We start from the raw sequence: 22,110 nt of genomic DNA, 5'->3' as shown, positions 1-22,110 counted from the left end.
GAAAAAACAACTTATGTGGTCTGGCATTAACTATAATATCAAACAAATTTATAAAAAATTATTTTAGAAATTTAAAAGCTTAGTGACGAACCTCCTCTTTTCAGACAAGCAGAGAATTGTAAAAAGAAAAGCAAACAAAATCAGAGCACCTTTCCACAGATATTTAAAATGGATTGCCAATCTATATGGTAAAACAAAACACAAAAAAATACAAGAGCATAAAACACTATAACTTGTGACAACTTTTAATGACCAATATAAAATAAAATAAAAAGTTACAAATTCAATGTTATCATTATAAAATCCTAGAATACTTTGTTTTGCTACAGAAATTACCCAGACAGCTATAAAAACCATGTAAAAAAAATTGAGGCTGCCTTTTAATTAACCTGAACAAAATAGCTGGAATAATGTCTGAGCACCTTGGAAAACCCCTGACAAAATGAACATAAAAAACCTTTAAGAAATAGCTGTATATTGGAATATAAACATTGCTATATATAGTGATAAGTAAACGGATTTGATCTGTGCACCAGAAAAGAATAATTAACTATCAACGAGCATCAATATGATGATGACTGCTTCTAAAACAGTTACATTAAAATGACATTATCATTAGCACCATTTCTGGGTTCAATAGTATCACATACTGTACAAAAACGCTACTACATCTGCTGTACAAAATGCATATCAATATAAAAGGAGTCCTATTAGGTAAAATTTGCTGACTTAATTGATTAAATGTTTAAATTAAATTGAGTTCTGTTAACTTAATGCTAATAATTACATTAAGACAAAAATGTTTTGAAATTGCTGATATAATTTGAGTAATCATTTACTAACGATTGAATTAAGTAATGCCTTAACTAATCATCACAGCCAATTTTAACTTAGTTATAGGGTTATTCGTACTGGTGAAGTGAACTTGATAAAATGTAGCTTCTGATTTGATTATTTTATGTTATTTATTGAGGGTGGCTCAGTGGAAAGCACTGTCACCTCAAAGCAAGAAGGTCACTGGTTTGAGCCCTGGCTGGGTCAGTTAGCTTTTCTGTGTGGAGTTTGCATCTTCTCCCCTTGTTTGTGTGGGTTTCCTCCGGGTGCTCCGGTTTACCTTGCAGTCCACAGACCATGGCCGTATTGTTTAAGTGTGAATGAGAATTAGTGTTTAGAGTTATGGAGTAGTGTTTCCCACTACTTGGTTGCAGCTGGAAGAGCCTAATGAATAAAGGGACTGAGCCAAAAAAAAAAACGAATGAATGGATGAAAGTCTTGTTAATGTTGAATACTTTTGTGGCATGTTTACGTTTTTGTAGTAACCATTGTGTGAAAGACTAAATCATATAAAGAAAAACTGACCAATATCACAGCATTTCATAACTATATTATGTTAGTGGCTGATTTGTATGAATTATTTTGTACAATCTTATTTGTTGTGCATTGTTAAATGATCTGCTCATTTTCCACATACTCAACATTTTTGTATAAAATTGATTGTACAAATTAATAAATGTGTTATGCAAGCTCTTGATATTAACTGAAACAGATCAAATAATAATAATAATTAATATATTTAGAACCAATTTGTATTGAAACTCTATATAAAATTTATTTAACCCTTATGATATGTTGAGGACGTTTGCATCCACTATGGGGTGCTGTTGAGTGTTAATGTGGCCACAACTTTCTCTGTATTTTAGCAAATAGAATGATTTTTGGTGACAAATCTTATTTTAAAGAACTCAACAATAGGCTGTGGGCAAATTTACTACCCTTCCGTTATATTTGTGCCAGTTTTGGCTCCACTGGCTTCCATTATAATAAAATTTTTTGATTGCAAAGCCATGACCCCATATGCATTTTTAATTGTTCCCTGTAGGGAAGTTTAATTTAGTGGATGTTTTCATCCTAAACATAAGGCAGGTTCACCCAAAAATAAACTCATCCTCAAATGGTTATAAACCTTTATGAGCTTTGTTCTTTTGCTGAACACAATATAATATATTTTCAAGAAAGCTAAAAAAAACACATGCAACCATTGAATTCCAGATAAAAAAAACAAATACTATGAAAGTCAATGATTAGAAGTTTCCTGCTTTCTTCAAAATATGTACTTTTGTGCTTATTAGAAGAAAAAACCTCAAACAGTTTTTGAAAAAGTAAAAAGCGATTAAATGATGGCAGAATTTATATTTTTGGGTGAAATTTTTATTTAAACACCAACAATCTTGGTTTATTTGTCATAACAATTTTAGAAATAAAGGTACAAAATCTGTGACTGGGGCAGTACCGTTTCAAAGGATAAAGTTTTGTTCCTAACTAGTCTTTAAAAGGTACATATTAATACCTAAAAAGTACAAATGTGTACCTCACAGTAAATGTAGCTTTTAGCGGTAGTTCTAGGAAGACCTAAATGTCACAAGACTCATCACAATCAGTTCCAACCAATAGCCACGAGACACAAGGAATATATAAGCTGTCCATTCATTTCATTAATTTGGTTGCAGGCACCGACGCAAACGTATACCCATCGTCCCCACCACCACCAGGTTGGCCCTGTCCAGAGGGGTAAGGCTCCGTCCCTGCCTTCATCCTCAAAAGACGTAGCTAGATCTAAAAGCTTTCAAACCAAGCTATGGATGGGGCCTCCGCCAAAGAAATCCTGTCTCATGATACTCTTATCAAATAATACTCATCAATAAAAGTAATTCAGTATCATAATTATCTCCCTGGACTTTCTGGTAGAACTTAATGTGTACCTCACAGTAAGTCAACCTTAAAAGTACAAAAGTTAACCTTAAAGATACAAAAGTGTATTTCCACCAGTATGGTACAAAAGTGTACCTTTTAAAAAGGTAATACACCAGTGACAGATTTTGTACCTTTATTTCTGAGAGTGAATGATTGATGCTAACATTTGCATCAATATTATAATTTCTTTTTATCGAAACTATTAGATAGTACAACATCACTGCAAAATGCCCACAGTAACTATATTATTGGCTCATTTAAACCAGTACATGAAGTTTGAGTTGATAGCAGGAAAGCACATGTTGTTACTACATGAACCTCCGTAGCTTGGAGGACAGGCGGAGCATGGCACACCAACTCTGTATGGTGCTTCACCAATCCAGTTGCCCCTAAAAAAAACAAATAACAAATACGGTACAATAACAAGCATGTTATCAGCCAAAGAATGGTTTGCTCTGTGCTCTTGCTGGCTAGATCTGGCTAGAGTTGCTTTAAAAGATAAAACTTACTTTGGGGAATAATTGCAGACCAAGTACGTTGCCTCTCTCCACACAGCACCCCATACTACCATATTGAAGCAGGTTTGGATGGCACATCCAACTCTGTTTGATGACGCCCACACCATCTGTAACATTTAGAGAGTGTCAAACATTTCACCGTTGACATCTTTTGATTTATGACTTGCAGCCACTCACTTGTGTGTAATGTGTGCACATGGGTCCATAGCAGCGCATCGGGCAGTGGGGATTACAGTCACGTGGGTATGGAAACATATAATCCCTGACCTCATCGTACCATGGTTTAACCAGCTGAAGAATGGAGCGGTAACTGGCAGAAGCAGAAACAATCTGAGTGTAATTATGAAAGTAAAAAAGTCCTGTCTCATCCACTTGCTGGACTTCATCCAAAACACAAAACTTTGGTCTGGCCTACTGCCTTGAGTCTCGTTCATCGTTTGTAATTTGATAATGCTGCCAAAGTGACATTTCAAGTCTTAAACAAGCACCAGTGATTTTTATTCGGAGAACAATACAGTTCAAAGTGGTTGTTCTATCAATGCCAACCAAATGTTCACCTGCTAGACTTACTTGCCAGTTCGAACTGAGAGGTTTTGACCCAGATATCGGAGAAGGTAAGGTGGTCCGTGTTCCCAAATACAGGTGGCTGCCCATGCTTCTGCTGACCTGGCCAGTCCATCATCCCAAAGCTAGTAAATATAGATGATCAGAGGTATTTATTTGCAATAATTATTAAATGTTTCTAGTTAAAACAATGGTGGAGAGCACATACAAACACATAAAGGGTTCATTTATGATGCACCAATATCTATCAGCCAATACTGTTAGTTGATACTGATATCTACTGATACTAATACCAATTTTAAATGAAAACTAATTTCAAAATAGTTTCCAGCTTTTAAAATAACAGTAATAAATTATACAATTGTGAAAGAAATATGTCAAAATAAAAAATATCAACAAGCTGAATAACCTACATCAATATGCTGCTTCAGATTAAATGGTTTCAGTCACAAACAGAAAAGACGTGACTAATTATTAGCTGATTAACATAACAAACTCAAATAAAAAATGTGGTAAGTTTTTTCAGTTTTGAATGTTAATAATTCATATTAATAATACTGACTGTGGGCTGCATGGTGGCGCAGTGGGTAGCACGTTTGCCTCACAGCAAGAAGGTCGCTGGTTTAAACCTCAGCTGTGTCAGTTGGCATTTCTGCGTGGAGGTTTCCCCCACAGTCCAAAGACATGTAATATAGGTGAATTGGGTAGGCTAAATTGTCTGTAGTGTATGTGTGTAAATGAGTGTGTATGGGTGTTTCCTCGTAATGGGTTGTAGCTGGAAGGGCATCCGCTGCGTAAAATGTAAGCTGGATAAGTTGGCGGTTCCTTCTGCAGTGGCGACCCCTGATTGATAAAGGGACTAAGCCAAAAAGAAAATGAATGACTACTGACTACTCGACACAATATAAGGCATATATGCGTAATCAGATTAAATAGATGTATACACCTCATTGAATTTTAGTAGTTCAGAGCTTACAACATGCAGATTTGTTGTCGCCTATGAGCAAATCAGCAATAGGCATGGGCATATGATTCTGACGATATAACCATAGATAAAAATATCATGGTTTCATAATACTGTGATTACTGCTCTAAAATATATTCTTTTTAAATGTTTGAGTAAAAAACTAAAACTTCTCCCCCTTTCAACAGAAAGTATTTTATTTTGAAAAATATTTTGGAACAGTGAGCATTTCAGGCTAAATAATTCAAATGAATCATCTCTATTTGATTCTGTGTCTTTTGCTGTCTTCATTATTTTCAAAAACAGAATCTTTGGATATCTTTTCTGCTTGAGATACTGTTGTCCTAAAAAACAAACAATTTTTTAAGCCATCTTACCGTAGGATACCGTATATACTGTATATACACCGTAAAACCTTGACTTTTTTAAACCACGGTAAACCTTGAAAACGGTTATAGTCCCATGCCTAATCCAAACAAAAGGGATTTTCTTTCAACGAAGCACAAATTAATTTTGAATGCAACGATCAGACAGTACTGATAGCTGCTTTTGCTGACTGATTCTTAGAATTAGCCAATGGATTATGTATCGTCAATATCTCAGCTTACATGTGAGTTTGCAACCATGCACACATAACCACACATTTCATCATTATACGAACCAGAAAATGCACATTCAAACAATCTTGAACAAAAACTGCTGAGTCTGCAAGCTAAAAGTAGCCTATAGTTGTAAATAAATAATGTTTAATTTCTTGCACAGAATCTTTATAAAATGAAGACACTTAACATAAGTATCATAAAGAATATTAATTTTATTTTGCCTGTATATGTTTTGTTGACTCTGAAAGTACCAGTAGCCATTAACTGAATAAATTATAAATTACCATAAGTTTAAAGCTGCGGTCACATTGGACTTGTCTCCCCATAGACCTCCATTCATACACATGCAAATCCGTCAAATCGGAAATGCAAGGTCGTGCGACAAGTTTCGCAGTTTGCTGCGTTGCAAAGTAAGTTCCATCTTGGTGAACTCTGACCTGCGAAATTGCATCACTTGACTGCATGAGACCAATCGAGGATCAAAACATGACCACTCTGGAAAGGAATTTAAAATATGGACCAATCGCTAACTTTTTAACATATCCAATTATCTTGTTTAATACCGCCCCGTTTCACAGCACCATAATTTTGCATGCTCAGACTCTAGTGTGACCGCAGCTTCAGCTAAATTCTTATTTGATGCTCTGCAGAAGAATAGTTTGTGAAGTTTCACAAACTAGTTTTGAGAGGAGCATGTGATATGGTTGATCGCGGCTGGTCTCTCATCTGTAGAAAGCCAATCAAATTATTCCAAACTCACTATAAATAGCTCATCCCTTTTCTTTGTTTTTAAAAGAATCTCCACCTTTGTTCCTTTACCAGGGGGAGCTCTCAAGAACTGATCTCGTACACCTTACATGCTCATTGATCAAGCGGGAGCCCTGGGCTCAATTATCTCCGAGCTCAGGATTCTCTTCCAGGGCAGCATGCCTGTTATGATTATCAAGTAATATCTAAGTGTGAACTTATTTTTATGTCACTTACACTTGTATTGCCTAAGATTAAAAAAATCTGTAGCACATTTTATTTTTGGGGGTGAACTGTCCTTTTAACAACTACTATAATCATTTGCTTATATTAAATTCTGTACAAAAAATAAAAAAGAAACACGTTTTAAACTCTAAATAAATTGTTAAATGCATCGAAGCTATATTGTAATATTGTAATGTATCCAGCAGGAGGGGCTGTCTTGAAATCATCGCATGTCAGTTTTAATCAGATTCATCGGCTAGTTTTGACGTTGAGCGTTAAATTGTTTTATATGAATTATGGAAGCGATCTGTGGAAATCTTACCATGTACTCCATGTTGGCTGCAGGTGGGAAAACATTCGCACGCACCTTGTTGTGATAATCCAGAATTGCAATCATGTCACTTTGCGAAATGTACCGTTTTCTCCTTGATTTGGGTTTGGATCCTATTCCTTGATCATCCCCCAATTCCGATGTACTGAAAGTGAGATTGGTTCCGGTTTGCGTTTCGGTCGCATTTCTGATAACCCAAGCGCTCGCATCACTGGCTATGAATACAAGAAGCAAGTCGGTAAAAAAGTTGACGGTCTTCATCCCTCTTTGGTGAATACAGTAGCCCTGCTATGGAGTTAACTGCAGATAAAACAACAATGAATAAAAAATTAACATTTGCATCTCAAAGTGATAAATAAGTGACAGAAAGACTAGCAGAGAGGACATTAGAAATAAAATGTGATATGAAACGTTTCAATAGGCTAATTAGTGTCCTGCGCGAGCATCGTACCGTTGAATCTGCAGGAGTTTGCGGTGAAGCAGCAGCAGCAGCTCTGAGTCAGTTATCCAGATGCAGATGCAGATCTCTCATCCTCAACTGCTGCCTCTGGCTTTTATACTGTGCTGTGATTCAGGAGGCAAGCGCAAGGTGCTCTGCCCGTCGGTCACCTGAACAGTGTCCTGCCAGCATAAGTTGCTCGTTTTACCATCAATAGTATACTATCCTAAACTTTCCGTATAGGCTATTGCTTTATTGTTAGTAGTGTTGTGAACCTCAGGCAGTCACTTAATATCACACCCTGGTCAACATGCAAGTACATTTATTTTATTTTATTTTATTTTATGGCAACACTTTACAGTAAGGTTGTATTGTGATATTGAACAATACATTTATTACAGTATTTGTTCATGTTACTTTTACGTTAATGTAAATCAAGTTGTTCATTGTTAGTTCACGTTAAGTGCAATAACTAATGTTAACAAGCATGAATTTGAAGATTAATAAGGTAGTAAATGTTGAACTATGATTAATGAATGCTGCACAAGTATTGTTCATACTTAGTTTATTTTAGTAAATACAATAACTGACATTAACTAATGAAACCTTATTGTAAAGTGTGACCTATTTTATTTTATTAACGTACAGCTTTGTATAGCTATAAAAAATTAGTATAAAGAGACAACCTCAGATTTTTCAGAACTATGAATTTGCCTAGTTATATGCTTGGAATAAAATGTTTAGTAGATCTATACTTTAAAAAAAAAAGCAGATTAAATAAATAAATAAATAAATAACAACTACATTACCCAAGATGCTGTACTGAAAATTAGACCACTCAGAGTCACGGTGAAAAAAAAGCATCTTAGCTCTGTCGCTCATAGATCTTTAGCTCTGTCGGCTCTCATTAAGCATGTAATGAAGTCATTTTGCATTAAATCTGATATAAATTGTTTCCGCACAACCAACTACTTTAAAATGAATCATTTTATATTGCTCTAATTTTTAAAATGTAATAATGCAATAATGGTCCTTGGGATTGTAGTTCTTGTACACAGTCATGTTTTAATTGTCTTTTTAATATTTATTTGTTTCAAATGAAAGGTTGTAATGAAATAATAATAAAAAACATTAAAAAAAACTTTGGTTTATTTTTATAACATTTTCATAAAGACTTATGAAATATGTCTAAATAAATAAAGTATATACAATTATCACAGCCAAACTAAATTATTATTAAAATTATTATTATAAATTATTAATAATTATAAATATTGGGTGGGCACCAAATAACAGGTCACAGTGGGATGTACTGTAGCTATTGCTCATATTTAACACAATATCAACTCATGGGCTACAGTTCACTAAACACAGCAAAATATGATACATCTTTAGCCACATAAAGTCAGTGAGCTTTGATTTTTGTATTATACGGTATGTGTTTTTTCTTGTCTTATTTTCTACACAGATACACTTGTTCAATGTGAGTCCAAAGAGCCCATTTTGCCAGCGTGTGTGTGGAGCCAAGTTAAGAAGCCCCTTCAGAGGCATATCGTTTTCTTTGGCAGGTGGAAGCTGAGTAAGAGCAACGTGACGCACATACGACCCCACTCCCCTTCAGCTCTCCTCCCCTCTTCAGCTGAACTGTGAATTTGCAGGTTTTCTTGGAACTGACTCTTACTGCTTATGCATTCTTCAGTCCAGAAAGAAGATGTTTACTGTGGCTAAGTAGTAATTAGTTTGATGTTTAGTTTTAGGGTTAAATTGCATATAAAATAATTGCTTAACAATACATTAGTGCAACATATGCAACTTGTTGGGGGGCTCATGAAAGTGTTTCTATTTTATTATTATTATTATTATTATTATTATTAACAAATCCTATCATAAAATAGTGATTTGCAATAAATCAGCAAACATGCAGAGAAACATTGGCTGTAACTTTGAAATTGCATGTCTGTGCAAAAGTAAGAACTCAAAACAGCAAGTGCGAAACCAGATATATACAATAGAGGCCCAGGATATCTGGTTATTTCCTTTACAAGTGCACAGTATTTAATTTAGTGGAATTAGTTTCTGTTTTTGTGTTTTAGTACACACAGAGCAAACCTCAGCAGTAGTAAGCTGAAATTAAAATGCAAGCTTCTGCAGCCTTTCTGTGTGTTGATCTATATTAAAACTCAACCCACTCATATTTGATCATTTTACAATGCATGTTCATTTAGGGGACTGGTGCTGTTAGCTGACTGAAGAAGAGTACAGTAGAAAGAAAAAGAGTAGGTCTTCTGCCAAGCCATCCGTATCCCTTCTTAGCTTTTGTGTGCTCCACCCAATGATGTTCTTAACTGGCAGCTCACAGTAACAGAATAAGGACTTGATTACACCGTGCTCTGTTTGGGAGGTAAAATCTGTCCTAGTTAAAAGTCTGGATGAGCAATGGTTTACTAAAGCCAGTCCATTCTGTATATAACTATTGTTAACAATTTTTAAAAACATAGCATAAGTTTGTATTCTGTCAATTTTTTTGAAAAAACGCATACACTGAAAAAAAAATCTGTTAATATCTGTTAACAGTTTTTGTATTTTGTATTTTCGATCTATTTATGGTTGAGAATTTCATAATAGGACCTTGAGCTCTTCTCTGTCATTTTTTGATATTTTAAATTCAACTCTACAGTTTAACAAAGTGACTTTTATTGACTTTTTAGTAGTTTGAAATAACTAATGTATAAGAAATAACATATACTGTAAATAAATGAATCTGTAAAACAACAGAAAAAGTACTGGCAGCTTATTAGAAGGTTTTTGCAGAAAACAATACAAAACCAACCCAGAAAATATATCACTTTAAACTATTAAAAATGTGCACATAAGTCACTTTTTCCAACTTGTTAAGGTTAAAAGTTGTCAGAAGAAAGATCAAAGTTTCATAATGTGATTAAAAAACATTAGTAATAAAATATACATAAATGTGAATCACAAAATACAGAAAACTGTTAATTTATTTATATATTTTACAGTGTATGCTTACTTTGCAGTCTAAAAGATTGCAATGTTACTTGGATGCAGTATTAATTCCAGTCTCCTAATTTACAACACAGAATTCTTAGTACAGCATATTTAATTTTAAACTCTATGACAGTCAAGACACAACAAACAAACAAAAAAAAAGATAATGTTGATTAATATATTGAAGTGTGAACATGGATTTATCTACTGTAGGTTAAATGATTCAAGTTTTTATTTACATCTGAACTATGGCATCAATTTTTCAGCATGTGTTGATACTTATTCTTAATAATTCCAATTAGTGGTATACACATGAGAAGCAATATTAGGTCTCTTGGACCTGATGACAGGTATATTGTTTGTCCTAAGGATCAGTGCTATTTATTTGTGGGGAATATTAGAACACCATAAAGCCAATAAAGCCCACATTATGTTCAACAATAAGCAAACTAGTCTAACTTTGGATATGACAGGTAATCGTGTCATAAAATAGTTAAATAATATTAAAAGAGTCAAAGTTCCTTACTGTATGTAGATAGCATGTACTTAATTTAAACTGAACTTAAGTTAAACATGAACTTAATATTTCTGCAATTAACTTTATCTACTCCCGATTTCAGTGTAATATGTAATAGTTTACTTTCAAATTTTTTAAATGTATACTCTTACTTCTTTTAAAGACGAAAAGTTATTCAATGATATGTACAAATGTTTTATGAATAATTATCAGATGCAGCACCCTGTTATTGACCTAAACTCAAAGCAACAACTAATTATTTAAAAAAATAAATAAGCTAAAAACAGAGAGATGGCCCTAAGTTATTGTTTAGAGAGCTATAAAAATCTCAAAAAGGAGCTTTGTGTTCTTTCACTTTGTATCATGCTGAATTAGCAGTATCTGCTCATTGTCATTACAGAACATTCCACGTATAGTCAACTGACAGATTCATTTGTTGGTCACTTTTATTGTAACTAGTTGTCATCAGATATGTATGGTAAATGTTAATACAGAGAATATATCTGTGATTTAAAGTTTGCAGTTCGTAAGTCGAAAGGCCTTTGTTTGTCCTCTATCGTATTTCAAGAAAAAGCAGTAATATTGTGAAATCTAATTATAATTTAAAACAGCTGCTCTTTAATTATGTTTTTAAAAGTAATTTATCCCTGAAACATGAGTTAGACAGACTGAGTGTAGTATTATAGAAAGACTAGAAACTGGTAATTTGATGGATTCTCAAAGACATATTTATTACAACTTGTGTTTATTATAAAGAAACATGTCTTATTGTAATATATCTGAGACAGAGGATAGAGTGATATATTATTTAATAAAACTGAGGAGATCATCCAAAATACATCTATATCAGAGCTTCAGAGCTTTGCGCATACAGTTAGGGAGGGTGTTTGTCAATGTTACAAATCATTTTAGAAAAAATACAGTTGTGCAATATTTCTCTTTAGCTATCTTTAACAGGCTTTACTGTCTAATTAAAATGTAAAATTAAAATGTAATCAAATTTTGGATCCATTAATTCGTTCAATTTTGTGTGGGCTTAGTCCCTTTATTAATATGGGGTCGCCACAGAGAAATGAGCCGCCAACTTATCCAGCATGTTTTTTGCGCAGCGGATGCCCTTCCAGCTCCAACCCATCTCTGGGAAACATCCACACACACTCACACACACTCAATTCACCTTTACCGCATGTCTTTGGACTGTCGGGGATACCTGAGCACCCGGAGGAAACCCACACGAATGCAGGGAGAACATGCAAACTCCACACAGAAACGGCAACTAAACAGAGGCTATATTTAGATTGTCTGAAAGCTGGAAAAAAAATCTAAATATTGAGAAAAATTACTTTAAAATTGTCTGAAGTGAATAGCAATGCATATTACTGATAAAAACAAGGTTTATAACATTCTAGCTATCTAAAATGTCTTCATGCAAAATGATCTTTACTTAATAATCTAATGATTTAGGCATAAAACAAAAATCTATTGTTGGCCAGTTTCACAATCTTATCAGTACAGGATATGCATTCTATTATAGGTGTGGTCTAAAATTGCACCCCTTTTTTATTTGATCTAACATGTAATAGTCCACATGGTTCAAATTAAATCAAGTCATATTTATTGTGTTGTACTTTACAATAAAAACTGTTTAAAAGCCACTTCACATTATTAAAACACAAAAGTAGAGTCAGAATTGTCTTTATTAATACTTTGAATTATTTTTTATTGGTTTAATTTTCATATTGGTTAAAGTCTTATTCTTTTTTGTAAATTACATTATGCATTAGTTTAGTCTTTTAGTTAAAAACATGAGCTGAATATTACAAGCTGAAATCAATTGAAAATTTCAAGCTAAAATAGTTTAATGATAACTATAATAACTCTGACCAAGAAAACAGTGTTCGTATTCATCTTAATTCAATACAGTAAAGATTCGGTTAAGTTCAATAACAAAGAAACGTTCACTGATTATAAAACAAGTTCAAGTGCTGTCAAGCTGGAGTTATCACTGAATATTAAATGTGTTTTAGGCCTCAATATGCAAGCCAAAGGCATCAGTGGAAAGTAATCTAAACTCAATCAAAGTCACAGAAATGAAGGGGGAAAAAATACCTTGGGAGAAACCAGGTTCATTCGGGGGATCAGTTCTCCTCTGGATTAAGCAAATGAGCATGGTTGGATATTGACTGAATATATCGCATCAGCATTAGGTGAGAAAGAACTGATATGTTGGTTAAAAAAGCACATATGTAGACTAGCAGGTATAGCAAAATAAATATCCTTTTTGTTAAAACAGCACTTCAGTCCTGTCAAAGCTGTTAAAGTTAAGTTTAAGAGAAAAACAATTGCTATGATGACAGCTTGTAATGAAAAACATTGAAGTGAATTACATTTGTCAGCATGCACTTAAACGAATGTGTTCATCTGATATTCACTTAATCAAATACATCTCTCTTTTCTCTGAATAACCGTCTGTTGCAGAATGTCAAAACCTCTGTGACATCATTTCTTGCTTCATTGTTTACTCGCTAACAATTGTGCTCGGTTTAGACTCACGCTCAAGGTTGACAGAGAAACTAACACTGCAATTATGATGTAAAGTGAGGGCTAGCAAACAATTAAATCATTGCTTTTATTTTATTTACATATGAGATGTCAGAGTAAGGAGAGAAAAGCCATTTCCCTCTTAAGGGAACCTCCAAGCACAACAAGTCTCTCAATACTCCATAAAAGCACTGAGTTGCAGCTTGCATATGAAAAAAAAGTGATTAAAGACTACGATCATGAGTCATTCAACAGAATTCCCTGGAACAAAAAGAGAACAGACCTCTAATGCACTCTGTAGTGCTGTTTATAGGAAGATCACATCATCATTCTAACATAATATACACGTTTTTGGATATTTATTAATGTGTGAGATTTATGAACTCTCCAACAAAAACAGTTGTATTTCAGATGAAGCACAGTAATGGGGTTAAAACTCTATTGGGAACATCACCAAACTAAGCTTCTGGAGTCTCTATGGTGAAATTCATTAACGCTAATATATTACTTGAGTCATATGGTTCAGTAAAGTTGGCTCTTGCTGATGTTTTGATTAACTGTCGGTATCTGCTTCCAAATGTAATCCTTGATTTACCTTCTAACAGTTCAAGCTGATAGCAGTGATGGACCTCGATATCAGCCATCATGTCATGACCACCGTGAGACAGTGCTGTGTTTTTCTAATCAGGATTTTAAAGGATTTATAACATGACCTCAAACCTCCCACCAGAGATGAATCCCACACAACCTAAAATAAAACCACGTGTGGGCATAATCAAAAGGAAAACACTAAATATAGTGTGGTTTATAGCAAAAAGTGGTTGCTCTGTGGCTTGGAAATTGTATCTCTGGCATAGTCAAGAAAATGGCGGTCTAACCGTGTGGAAAAGGATTTCACACGTCAGACTTATTTACAGGACACTGCCTGTAAACTCAGTGGGCCTGAGTATAATCTACTGTATAATGCTGACATATTGGTCAAACAGAGAAACAGCTACTGTACATTCTGTATCAAAAACTCAGTAAATTAGTTGAGTGATGCCCATACTATTTAACCATCATACACTGTATGTTTGAGTGTTAAATGGTGTTTAGTGTGTTTGTGTCCCAGTACCCTGCAAAGGGAGATAATTCCATTCCCTAAAACCTAAAGGGATTAAAAAAAAAATTAAGAACTACAATGTACAATAAACAGTTCGTTTTGACAAATAATAATAACTCCTTACACATATATAGTGCTTTTCTGGACATTCAAAGCGCCTAACACATTGGGGAAATCTCCTCATCCACTATTAGTGAGCAGCATCCAGCTGGATGCCATATTGCGCCAGACCGTTTGATTGGTGGAGAGGAGACAGAGTGATGAAGCTAATTATTATATGAGGATGGTTAGGAGGCTATGATGGGCAGAGGTCAGTGGGCAAATTTGGCCAGGATGCCAGGGTTAAACCCCTACTCTTTTTCGAAGGACATCCTGGGATTTTTTAACGACCACAGAGAGTCAAGACCTCAGTTTTACGTCTCATCTGAAAGACAGCACTCACTGAGCATTATAGAGTCCCCATCAATATATACACAGACTGCAAGTTGAGTGCCCTCTGCTGGTCTCACTAACACCACCCCCAGCAGCAACCATAGCTTTTCCATGAGGTCTCCCATGCAGGTACTGACCTGGAGCAGCCCTGCTTAGCTTTAGTGGGCGACCATGTAATAGTTGCAGAAAGCTAGCTGCTGACAAATCGTTGTTTACTGGGCTTAATGATGTAGCCCACATGCAGCCGATATGGAATTTAAATGGTTGGAGGGTGTCAAGGGTCAAAGCAACAATAAAGTTACCACTATATGGCTTGCTATATCTGTCTGTATGTACAAAGCTTGGCTGAATTGGATTATATTGCTAAATATTTTATACTTTGATAGTCGCAACATAGACTCATTCTGAAAACTACCTCCGTATGGACGACTTTGCCACTGTTGTCAGTCCAGTTAGCTTGCCATGTGCGTCGGTGGACTTGAGACACAGAGAGGAGTTGACCACTATCAAGCCTGGTGAAGAACGCTTCCAGAAAGTGGTTCAGAAAAAACAGAATACAAACAATAAAATTAACAAGTAAATAACAGGTTGAGAATGTCTGAAAATCTAAAAACGTGGTAAAAATCAGACGAGGGATTTTCTTTTTCTGAATTGCTTTTTAAAACTCTCGGTTGGGTTTAGGGAAGGGGGTGGGCGGGTCACAATCTTTGCATTTACAACACTATTGGTTGGGTTTAGGAAAGGAGGAGGGTGGATCAGTCGATCAGTCGGTCGACAGCAGCCTGTGGTAGATTTACACAAGAACAGCAGGTGCGAACAAGAGGTGCTCGCTGCAGAGCCATTTGAGGAGAGGTGAGCTCCAGAGAGGGGGAGCTTAAGCTTGAGCTCCACCTTTTTTGCACTTCTTCTACGAGTGATGTCACTGGGGGTAGGGTTAGGGGTGGGGTTGGTGTACGCATTAAAACAGCTTACAGGAGGAGGAGCGACAGCTCATGTTCCCCCTCTCTGGAGCTCACCTCTCCTCAAATGGCTCTGCAGCGAGCACCCTCTCGGTGCGAATGGCACTCACAAGAGAAATTTGAGATCTTAAAAAGCATACACAGCGGCCTCTGGTGGATTCGCGAAAACGAAAACTGCACAAAAAAAAAGTGGCTGATAGGCACCGCCATGATGCTGGACATGTAAACTCATTATCTGCTTCTCCCAAAATACATGAAAGTAATGGCTGTTTTTAGGAACTAGGGAATTATTCTAGGAAAAGATTGCATTCTAGTTTACTAAACAGTGAGTATCTATTGAATAGCACATAACGTCAGATTATGCGGAAAATTATCATCATTGCATTCTCCATAAATATTTTGTTTTGCTAGTACATATAAGTATTTATTTGTCTGCAATACAAAGTAAATGTTATTTCATTGAATACACTGATACGTTGGCAATACTTTAGCTTAGGTCACAATTCACTATTAACAAACCTTTACCTAACACTGCTTGCTTAATAAATTACTGATCAGCTGTTTATTAATAGCTAGTAGTTGGGTTTAGGTTTTGGGTAGGATTAGGGATGCAGACTAAGATCATACTTTATAAATACTAATGAACAATTAATATCTTAATGATAGGCTGTTAATAAGTCAATATTAATAGCGTGAATAGTGACCTAAACTAAAGGGTTAGCAATAAGTTTTCATCTTTGACAAGTAATGCATCATCTTTCTCTGGTTCAGTGCCAGGGGCAAGGCAGTACTAAAACATTGTCTAAGCTGTTCACCAATTACAATGTCCTTTGACGGCTAACCAATCAAAACCCATTTCTTTTTTTTTTTCAGAATGCGGGCCTTTATCAAACCTGGAACTGGAAGTTAGTCCCAGGCTGAGAAGAAAGGTATTGCAAAAATGTAAATTATGTCAAAAAAATCATGTTGTTTTTTACTACAAAGCATGAAAACATGTTCTAATAGACCCCAAACGGAATCAAGACTTTAAAAGGAGGTCATAATAGGACCTCTTTAAACAAGTCACTGCTGCATACAAACTATAATACTTCATTAAGTAGCAGTATATAAAAATAGTATTTCGGAATTTATGTCTAGAACCCTTGCTCTGCTGATTCCATTCCCCTTCCTCTCTCTCCAACCAAAATACTGTCCAATCGTAAGGCCAAAAAAGAAGAAGAAATAAAGAAAAAGTGTAATTAAGAGGGTGTGCACCACTACAGCTTTTATGATAACACTTCATTTATCCAATTAATAGCACTGACACTTCAAATATTCAGCTGATAAAATCTACACTAATGTGCGTGAAAAAGGCATTCCCAAATAAATACTGTCCACTAAATGACCTTTGAGATGATCCCACTCTAAACCTCTTTAGGAGAGCAAAAAGAGATTGAATCACAGACTGTATCTGGTGCTGTTCTGGCCAAAACATGCACAGTGGAAACCAGAGCAAGCACTTTAAATAAATGTGAATTATAGTGTGCAGCGTGGAATAACGCATAAACTAATGTTGAATGTTGTAAAATGTCATGTTGCATCAAAGAGGAATTTTAATGTGGTCTAGACCAAATGGGACAGGAGTTGTATTTTTTGCAGTGATTAAAGTGATGGTGCACTGGGCTGGTCAGATGTCTGGTTTTAGACAGGAAGTGGCGATGGCCCACATTTCAGTGTGGGAGGAACATATGAACACTTGTTTTAAAGGGCACCTATGATGAAAATCCACTTTTGTAAGCTGTTTGGACAGAACTGTGTGTAGGTATAGTGTGTCCACTGTCATAAAATGTTTAGTCTCTTTAAAACATTGTTGTAATACATTGAGCCACTAAGCATTGTTTTTATGACGTTTTTCTACAGGAGGAAAACGCAAACTACTTCCAAACACTTTAGATATAGTCTGTGTTAGTAAGTGCAAGGCTACTGATGAAATCCAGCATAACACTGTATGAAAGTGTTTCAAATGACTGTTCTAGAGTCTACAGCTAATCAATCTGTCACATTCTGGAGTGCATTACAGGTCTAATGAAAATTATAAATGATAAATTATCTTAGGGCGAAGCAGTGGCGCAGTAGGTAGTGCTGTCGTCTCACAGCAAGAAGGTCGCTGGGGCGCTGGTTCGAGCCTCGACTCAGTTGGTGTTTCTGTGTGGAGTTTGCACGTTCTCCCTGCGTTTGCGTGGGTTTCATCTGGGTGCTCCGGTTTCCCCCACAGTCCAAAGACATGCAGTACGGGTGAATTGGGTAGGCTATATTGTGTGTGTGTGGATGTTTTACAGAGATTGGTTGCGGTTGGAAGGGCATCCGCTGCATAAAAAAACTTGCTGGTTAAGTTGGCGGTTCATTCTGCTGTGGCGACCCCGGATTAATAAAGGTACTGAGCCGACAAGAAAATGAATGAATGAAATTATCTTAAATAATATAAATACATTTATAGAGATGGTATAAAAGTATATAATTTCACTCACCTGGGAAATGGAGGCGACTTAAATGTTATGTGAGCACAAATAAGTGCACACAGCATGCCATATTATCTGATAATTGTAGGAAATAATACTAAAAGGCAACTGACTAAAGCCATACAAAACAAAAACAAAAACAATAAAACAAAATATATGTCAAGCTCAGCGGCTAATCAGCAAGAATCAGTTGGGGTGACGAGACGCGACCAGTGAGACCTAGTGGTCACTCAATTGGCCACACCCTTACTTATGCATAATTAATATAACTTAAAAAATTAGCTATAAAAAAATTCACCCATTCACAGTTGTCTTTAAGGGTAATATTAGCTATATGAACCAAAACCAATTTTGTACCAGGCATGTTTTTCTCAGCTGTGAAAATGGCCAATTTAGCACTGCATTCAATCCAGGAGTTCCTAAAGCAAACCCCCAAAGGGGAGTTGATACATTGCAGTCTCAGTTACTCATATGTCAACACTGGGATGTGAAAATAAGGGATATGCCCAACATAATAAGAAATACCCCCTTAAAAATGGTCAAAATTTATAAATATGATCTTCTGGAGCTGTTTTATTGTAAACAAACAGTTAGACGGTCAGTAATGTGTTTTATTATTATTATTTACAAAAGAAAAAATAAATAGTATACATTAGCAGCTAATAAATTAGGAAGCAGTTCAGCTTATTAAAAGTAATAGCTATTATAAAGAAATAGAATCAAGTTGTCAAATCTCATTGATCTTTTCTTCACAGTATATCTTACACACACTGATTAAAGAGCAACGAATGAATCTCATTTATTTGGATTTTTTGTTTGATTACATTCAATAACAGGTGTCACTTTAAAATTGCACACATCTAATGCTATAATAAAGCATTCGATTGCTTTCCTAAATTTTTATGCTCATTTAGGAGAAAATTTGTTGTTTAAAAAAAAACCAAGATTAACATCTTTGGATATTATTAATATTGATTACAGTATGTGTATATGTCTGTTCAAACATGCATCCAAAACCTAGACTTTCGCTCCGCTTCAAAACACGTGTACAAAATCCGTTTGGAAAACAACGTCTATTTATCACTATGGAGCATGTCAGCTGACAGTCACAAACCGATGTATGATTGTATTGAGGATTGCATATGAGGGGCGACGGCACCTGTAATGAAAAGGAAAGGTATTCCCACTGTTATTTATTTCAAAGGGTTTTCATGCCTAAATAAAACGAAAGCACAGAACAGACTCACATTTAAGAGCAAAGGGCATTCCCTGGTGGTTCGGCGGTATGGGTTGCATATAGGGAAGATCGACTCTTTAATATTTATTGCCACCCTTCAGAGAAAGACTGAAAATACTGCATAAATACAGGAAAATACATTTACAAGATGATAGCGGGATAGAACTGTAAAATACAGGAGAATCCCGGGAAATAGCTTCCTCATGAAGCTTTTGTATTAGCTTCATGAGGAAGAGCGAGATGTTGACGCTTTTAATGTAACGCAGGAGACGGCAGCTCACATGTAGTAGCGGTGGGCGGGGAGAAGCAGCTCATTTGCATTTAAAGCCACATGCTACAAAAACAGCTACACTTTACTCAGACACAAAATGGGAAGATTCTGGAGGCTATAATAAATTATCTGATGGGTCTTTTTAGCTGAAACTTTAGAGACACATTCTGGAGACACAAAAAGTTTATCTTACATCTTGTAAATGGTGTAAAATAAGTGCCCTTTAAACAATAATGTCATACTTTCATCAAAACTGCACAAATGTTTGTGTTGCTCTTAAAAAAAACATGCACACATTGAATATGTTCTAAGTTGCTTTGTGTTGATAACAAATGTATTAATGCAAATGACTCTTCTTTGTGGTTGTCTTCAACGGCAATGAGCGCATGGTAACTGTATGTGTCCATGTGTGAACTTGTGCAATAATTCTTACTGCGTTCCAACATCTTTTTTCTTCGTCATTTCACACGTTTGCCAGAAAAGAAAAGAGCTCTCACCACCATATATAGAACTACACTACAGAAATAGAACTAGTAGAAAACACTGACAAAAATTCTAACTATTAATGCAGGAGATTATTACTTTGCCACATCATCATCCACCACTACTATACTATTTATAGAATTGACACAATATGTTGGCATGCAGCAGAACCTATAAAATATAACTATGACTAAAATGCATAGAAATGAGCAGTACATTTCATTCTCATGCCATCAATGAAAGGAAACGGTAACACTGGAGCATTGCTTTTAAAAATGGTTTGTATTAACAATAACAGCTGACATAATGGCAATAGTTCATGTTGTACAGGCTGAAATCATAGTTTCGGAAAGGGGATGATGTCATGCAACCAGTTTGTCCAAGCTGATAGAAGGGGTCCGATAAGGAGCAGGGTATCAAATGCACCCCTCCTCCTGAATGATGCAATAAATCAGCATACCACTCATTTCGTTATATGTTGTTGTGTTGTGTATAATTATACTCTTAAATAAAACAGTTCTAAAATAGCTTCTTCATAATGATGCCAAACTCTCCTAAAAATAAACATTACAAAAGGGTTTTTTGTGCACCAGTGCCATGGAACCATATTTAGATTCTCAAATAACATTTCAGTGAACACTTCTTACTGTAAATGAAGCCTTTGTGTGTGTGTGAAGAACATTTGCACAATCTAAAGAACTTTGAATGAAAGGGTCAGAGATTTTAAAGATTCTTCATCGAACCATCAATAATTATTTTAAAGCATGTAGAAGGAACAGTGAACCTGTGAATAACCAGTGAATCAGTGAATAAGTAAATTCTTCTGAATAAGAAAATTTTTCTTTGTGTGAAAAACTATTTAAAAATCTATAGATGCTTTTTGTAAATGTAAAGATGTTAAAGGGCACCTATTTTACCCCTTTATAAAGCATGTAAATGTAAAGCATGACTTGATTTGAGAAAGACTTAATTAAGACAATAACAGATCAACTTATCAACTATAGAGAAACAACTCAAACAGATAAAGACTAAAGAGAGAAAGCTAATTTTATTGGCAGTGTGTGCCCCATTGTAACTTTATTAATATATAAATCATTCAGAAAAAAAATACAAAAAAATCGTACTTTCACATGCAGGCGTGGTAAGGTTAATTTTAAAATAGGCTATGTTTCCCCACATATATTAAAATGTAAGTAACTTTGAAAGAGACGTACAAAATAATAATAATAATAATAATAATAATAAAATGTATAAGCTAAGAAGTCAACCTGCACAAAAGTTTACAACCCTTGTTATTAATGCATTGTGTTTCCTCTAATAGCATTAGCTGTGCATAAATCACTCTGTTGGGGCCAAATATGCATTGTATGTATTATTGCAATTTATGATTCCTATCTTTTTCTTTTAATTATTACAATGTGGCATATTCTGCAATTAAGGAGTATGCAAACACATATGGAGCAGATCTTAAGATGCTTTCACGGATTACATGTTGAATCCTTTTAAGCCAACAGAATTTTTCTCACAGGCACAGGCAGCATGCTGCTGTGATGTTAACTGTAACAGATTTTAATCATCTGTTCAATTTCCCCTCGTTTTTTTTTTTTTTTTTTTTTTTTTCAGATAATCTCCATTTGCTCTTCACTATAATTGTCAATTACTCATTATTCATTAATGTATAAATGAAATGTGCCAAGCGGGTCAGTGGTTAACTTACCACTGTCGCCTCACAGCAAGAAGTCCCGGCTGTGCCAGTTGGCATTTCTGGGTGGAGTTTGCATGTTCTCCCTGTTTGCATGTTCTCCGCGTTTCCTCCAGGTGTTCCAGTTTCCCCCATGGTCCAAGGCATGCGCTTTATGGGTTCCAGCTGGAAGGGCATCAGCTGAGTTAAACATATGCTGGAATAATTGGCGGTTCATT

At 35.4% G+C, this 22,110-nt stretch overlaps 1 protein-coding gene and 1 long non-coding RNA gene across 2 annotated transcripts; one reads left to right on the top strand and one right to left on the bottom strand.

The window, feature by feature from the left end:
• Positions 1–229: 229 nt before the first annotated feature.
• Positions 230–7,451, bottom strand: pi15b (peptidase inhibitor 15b). The gene is made up of 6 exons (XM_087240972.1): positions 7,154–7,451; positions 6,694–7,002; positions 3,840–3,958; positions 3,447–3,579; positions 3,261–3,376; positions 230–3,140 (listed from the first exon to the last, which is right to left on the bottom strand). Exons 2-6 carry the CDS (start codon positions 6,961–6,963, stop codon positions 3,005–3,007), a joined length of 774 nt encoding a protein of 257 aa, XP_087097098.1. The 5' UTR covers positions 6,964–7,002; positions 7,154–7,451; the 3' UTR covers positions 230–3,004.
• Positions 6,597–18,827, top strand: LOC147837127 (retrovirus-related Pol polyprotein from transposon 297-like). Its single transcript, XR_015478609.1, has 3 exons — positions 6,597–6,716; positions 8,610–8,720; positions 16,575–18,827. It is a non-coding gene; the product is annotated as a retrovirus-related Pol polyprotein from transposon 297-like (long non-coding RNA).
• Positions 18,828–22,110: the final 3,283 nt, after the last annotated feature.

The sequence above is a fragment of the Danio rerio genome, chromosome 2 (genome assembly GCF_052040795.2).
Source record: "Danio rerio strain M-AB ecotype USA chromosome 2, GRCz13ab, whole genome shotgun sequence".
NCBI classification, from domain to species: Eukaryota; Metazoa; Chordata; class Actinopteri; order Cypriniformes; family Danionidae; genus Danio; species Danio rerio.
The sequence above is the reverse complement of the archived record's forward strand: the minus strand, read 5'-3'. Positions and strand labels throughout refer to the sequence as shown.

Coding starts and splice junctions, on each gene's coding strand:
- pi15b (XM_087240972.1), bottom strand. CDS start 6,963: ATGAAGACCGTCAACTTTTTTACCGACTTGCTTCTTGTATTCATAGCC. Junction 3,580..3,839: donor CTCTCAGTTCGAACTGGCAA/GTAAGTCTAGCA, acceptor TGCTTCTGCCAG/TTACCGCTCCATTCTTCAGC. Junction 3,141..3,260: donor GTCTGCAATTATTCCCCAAA/GTAAGTTTTATC, acceptor TGTTTTTTTTAG/GGGCAACTGGATTGGTGAAG.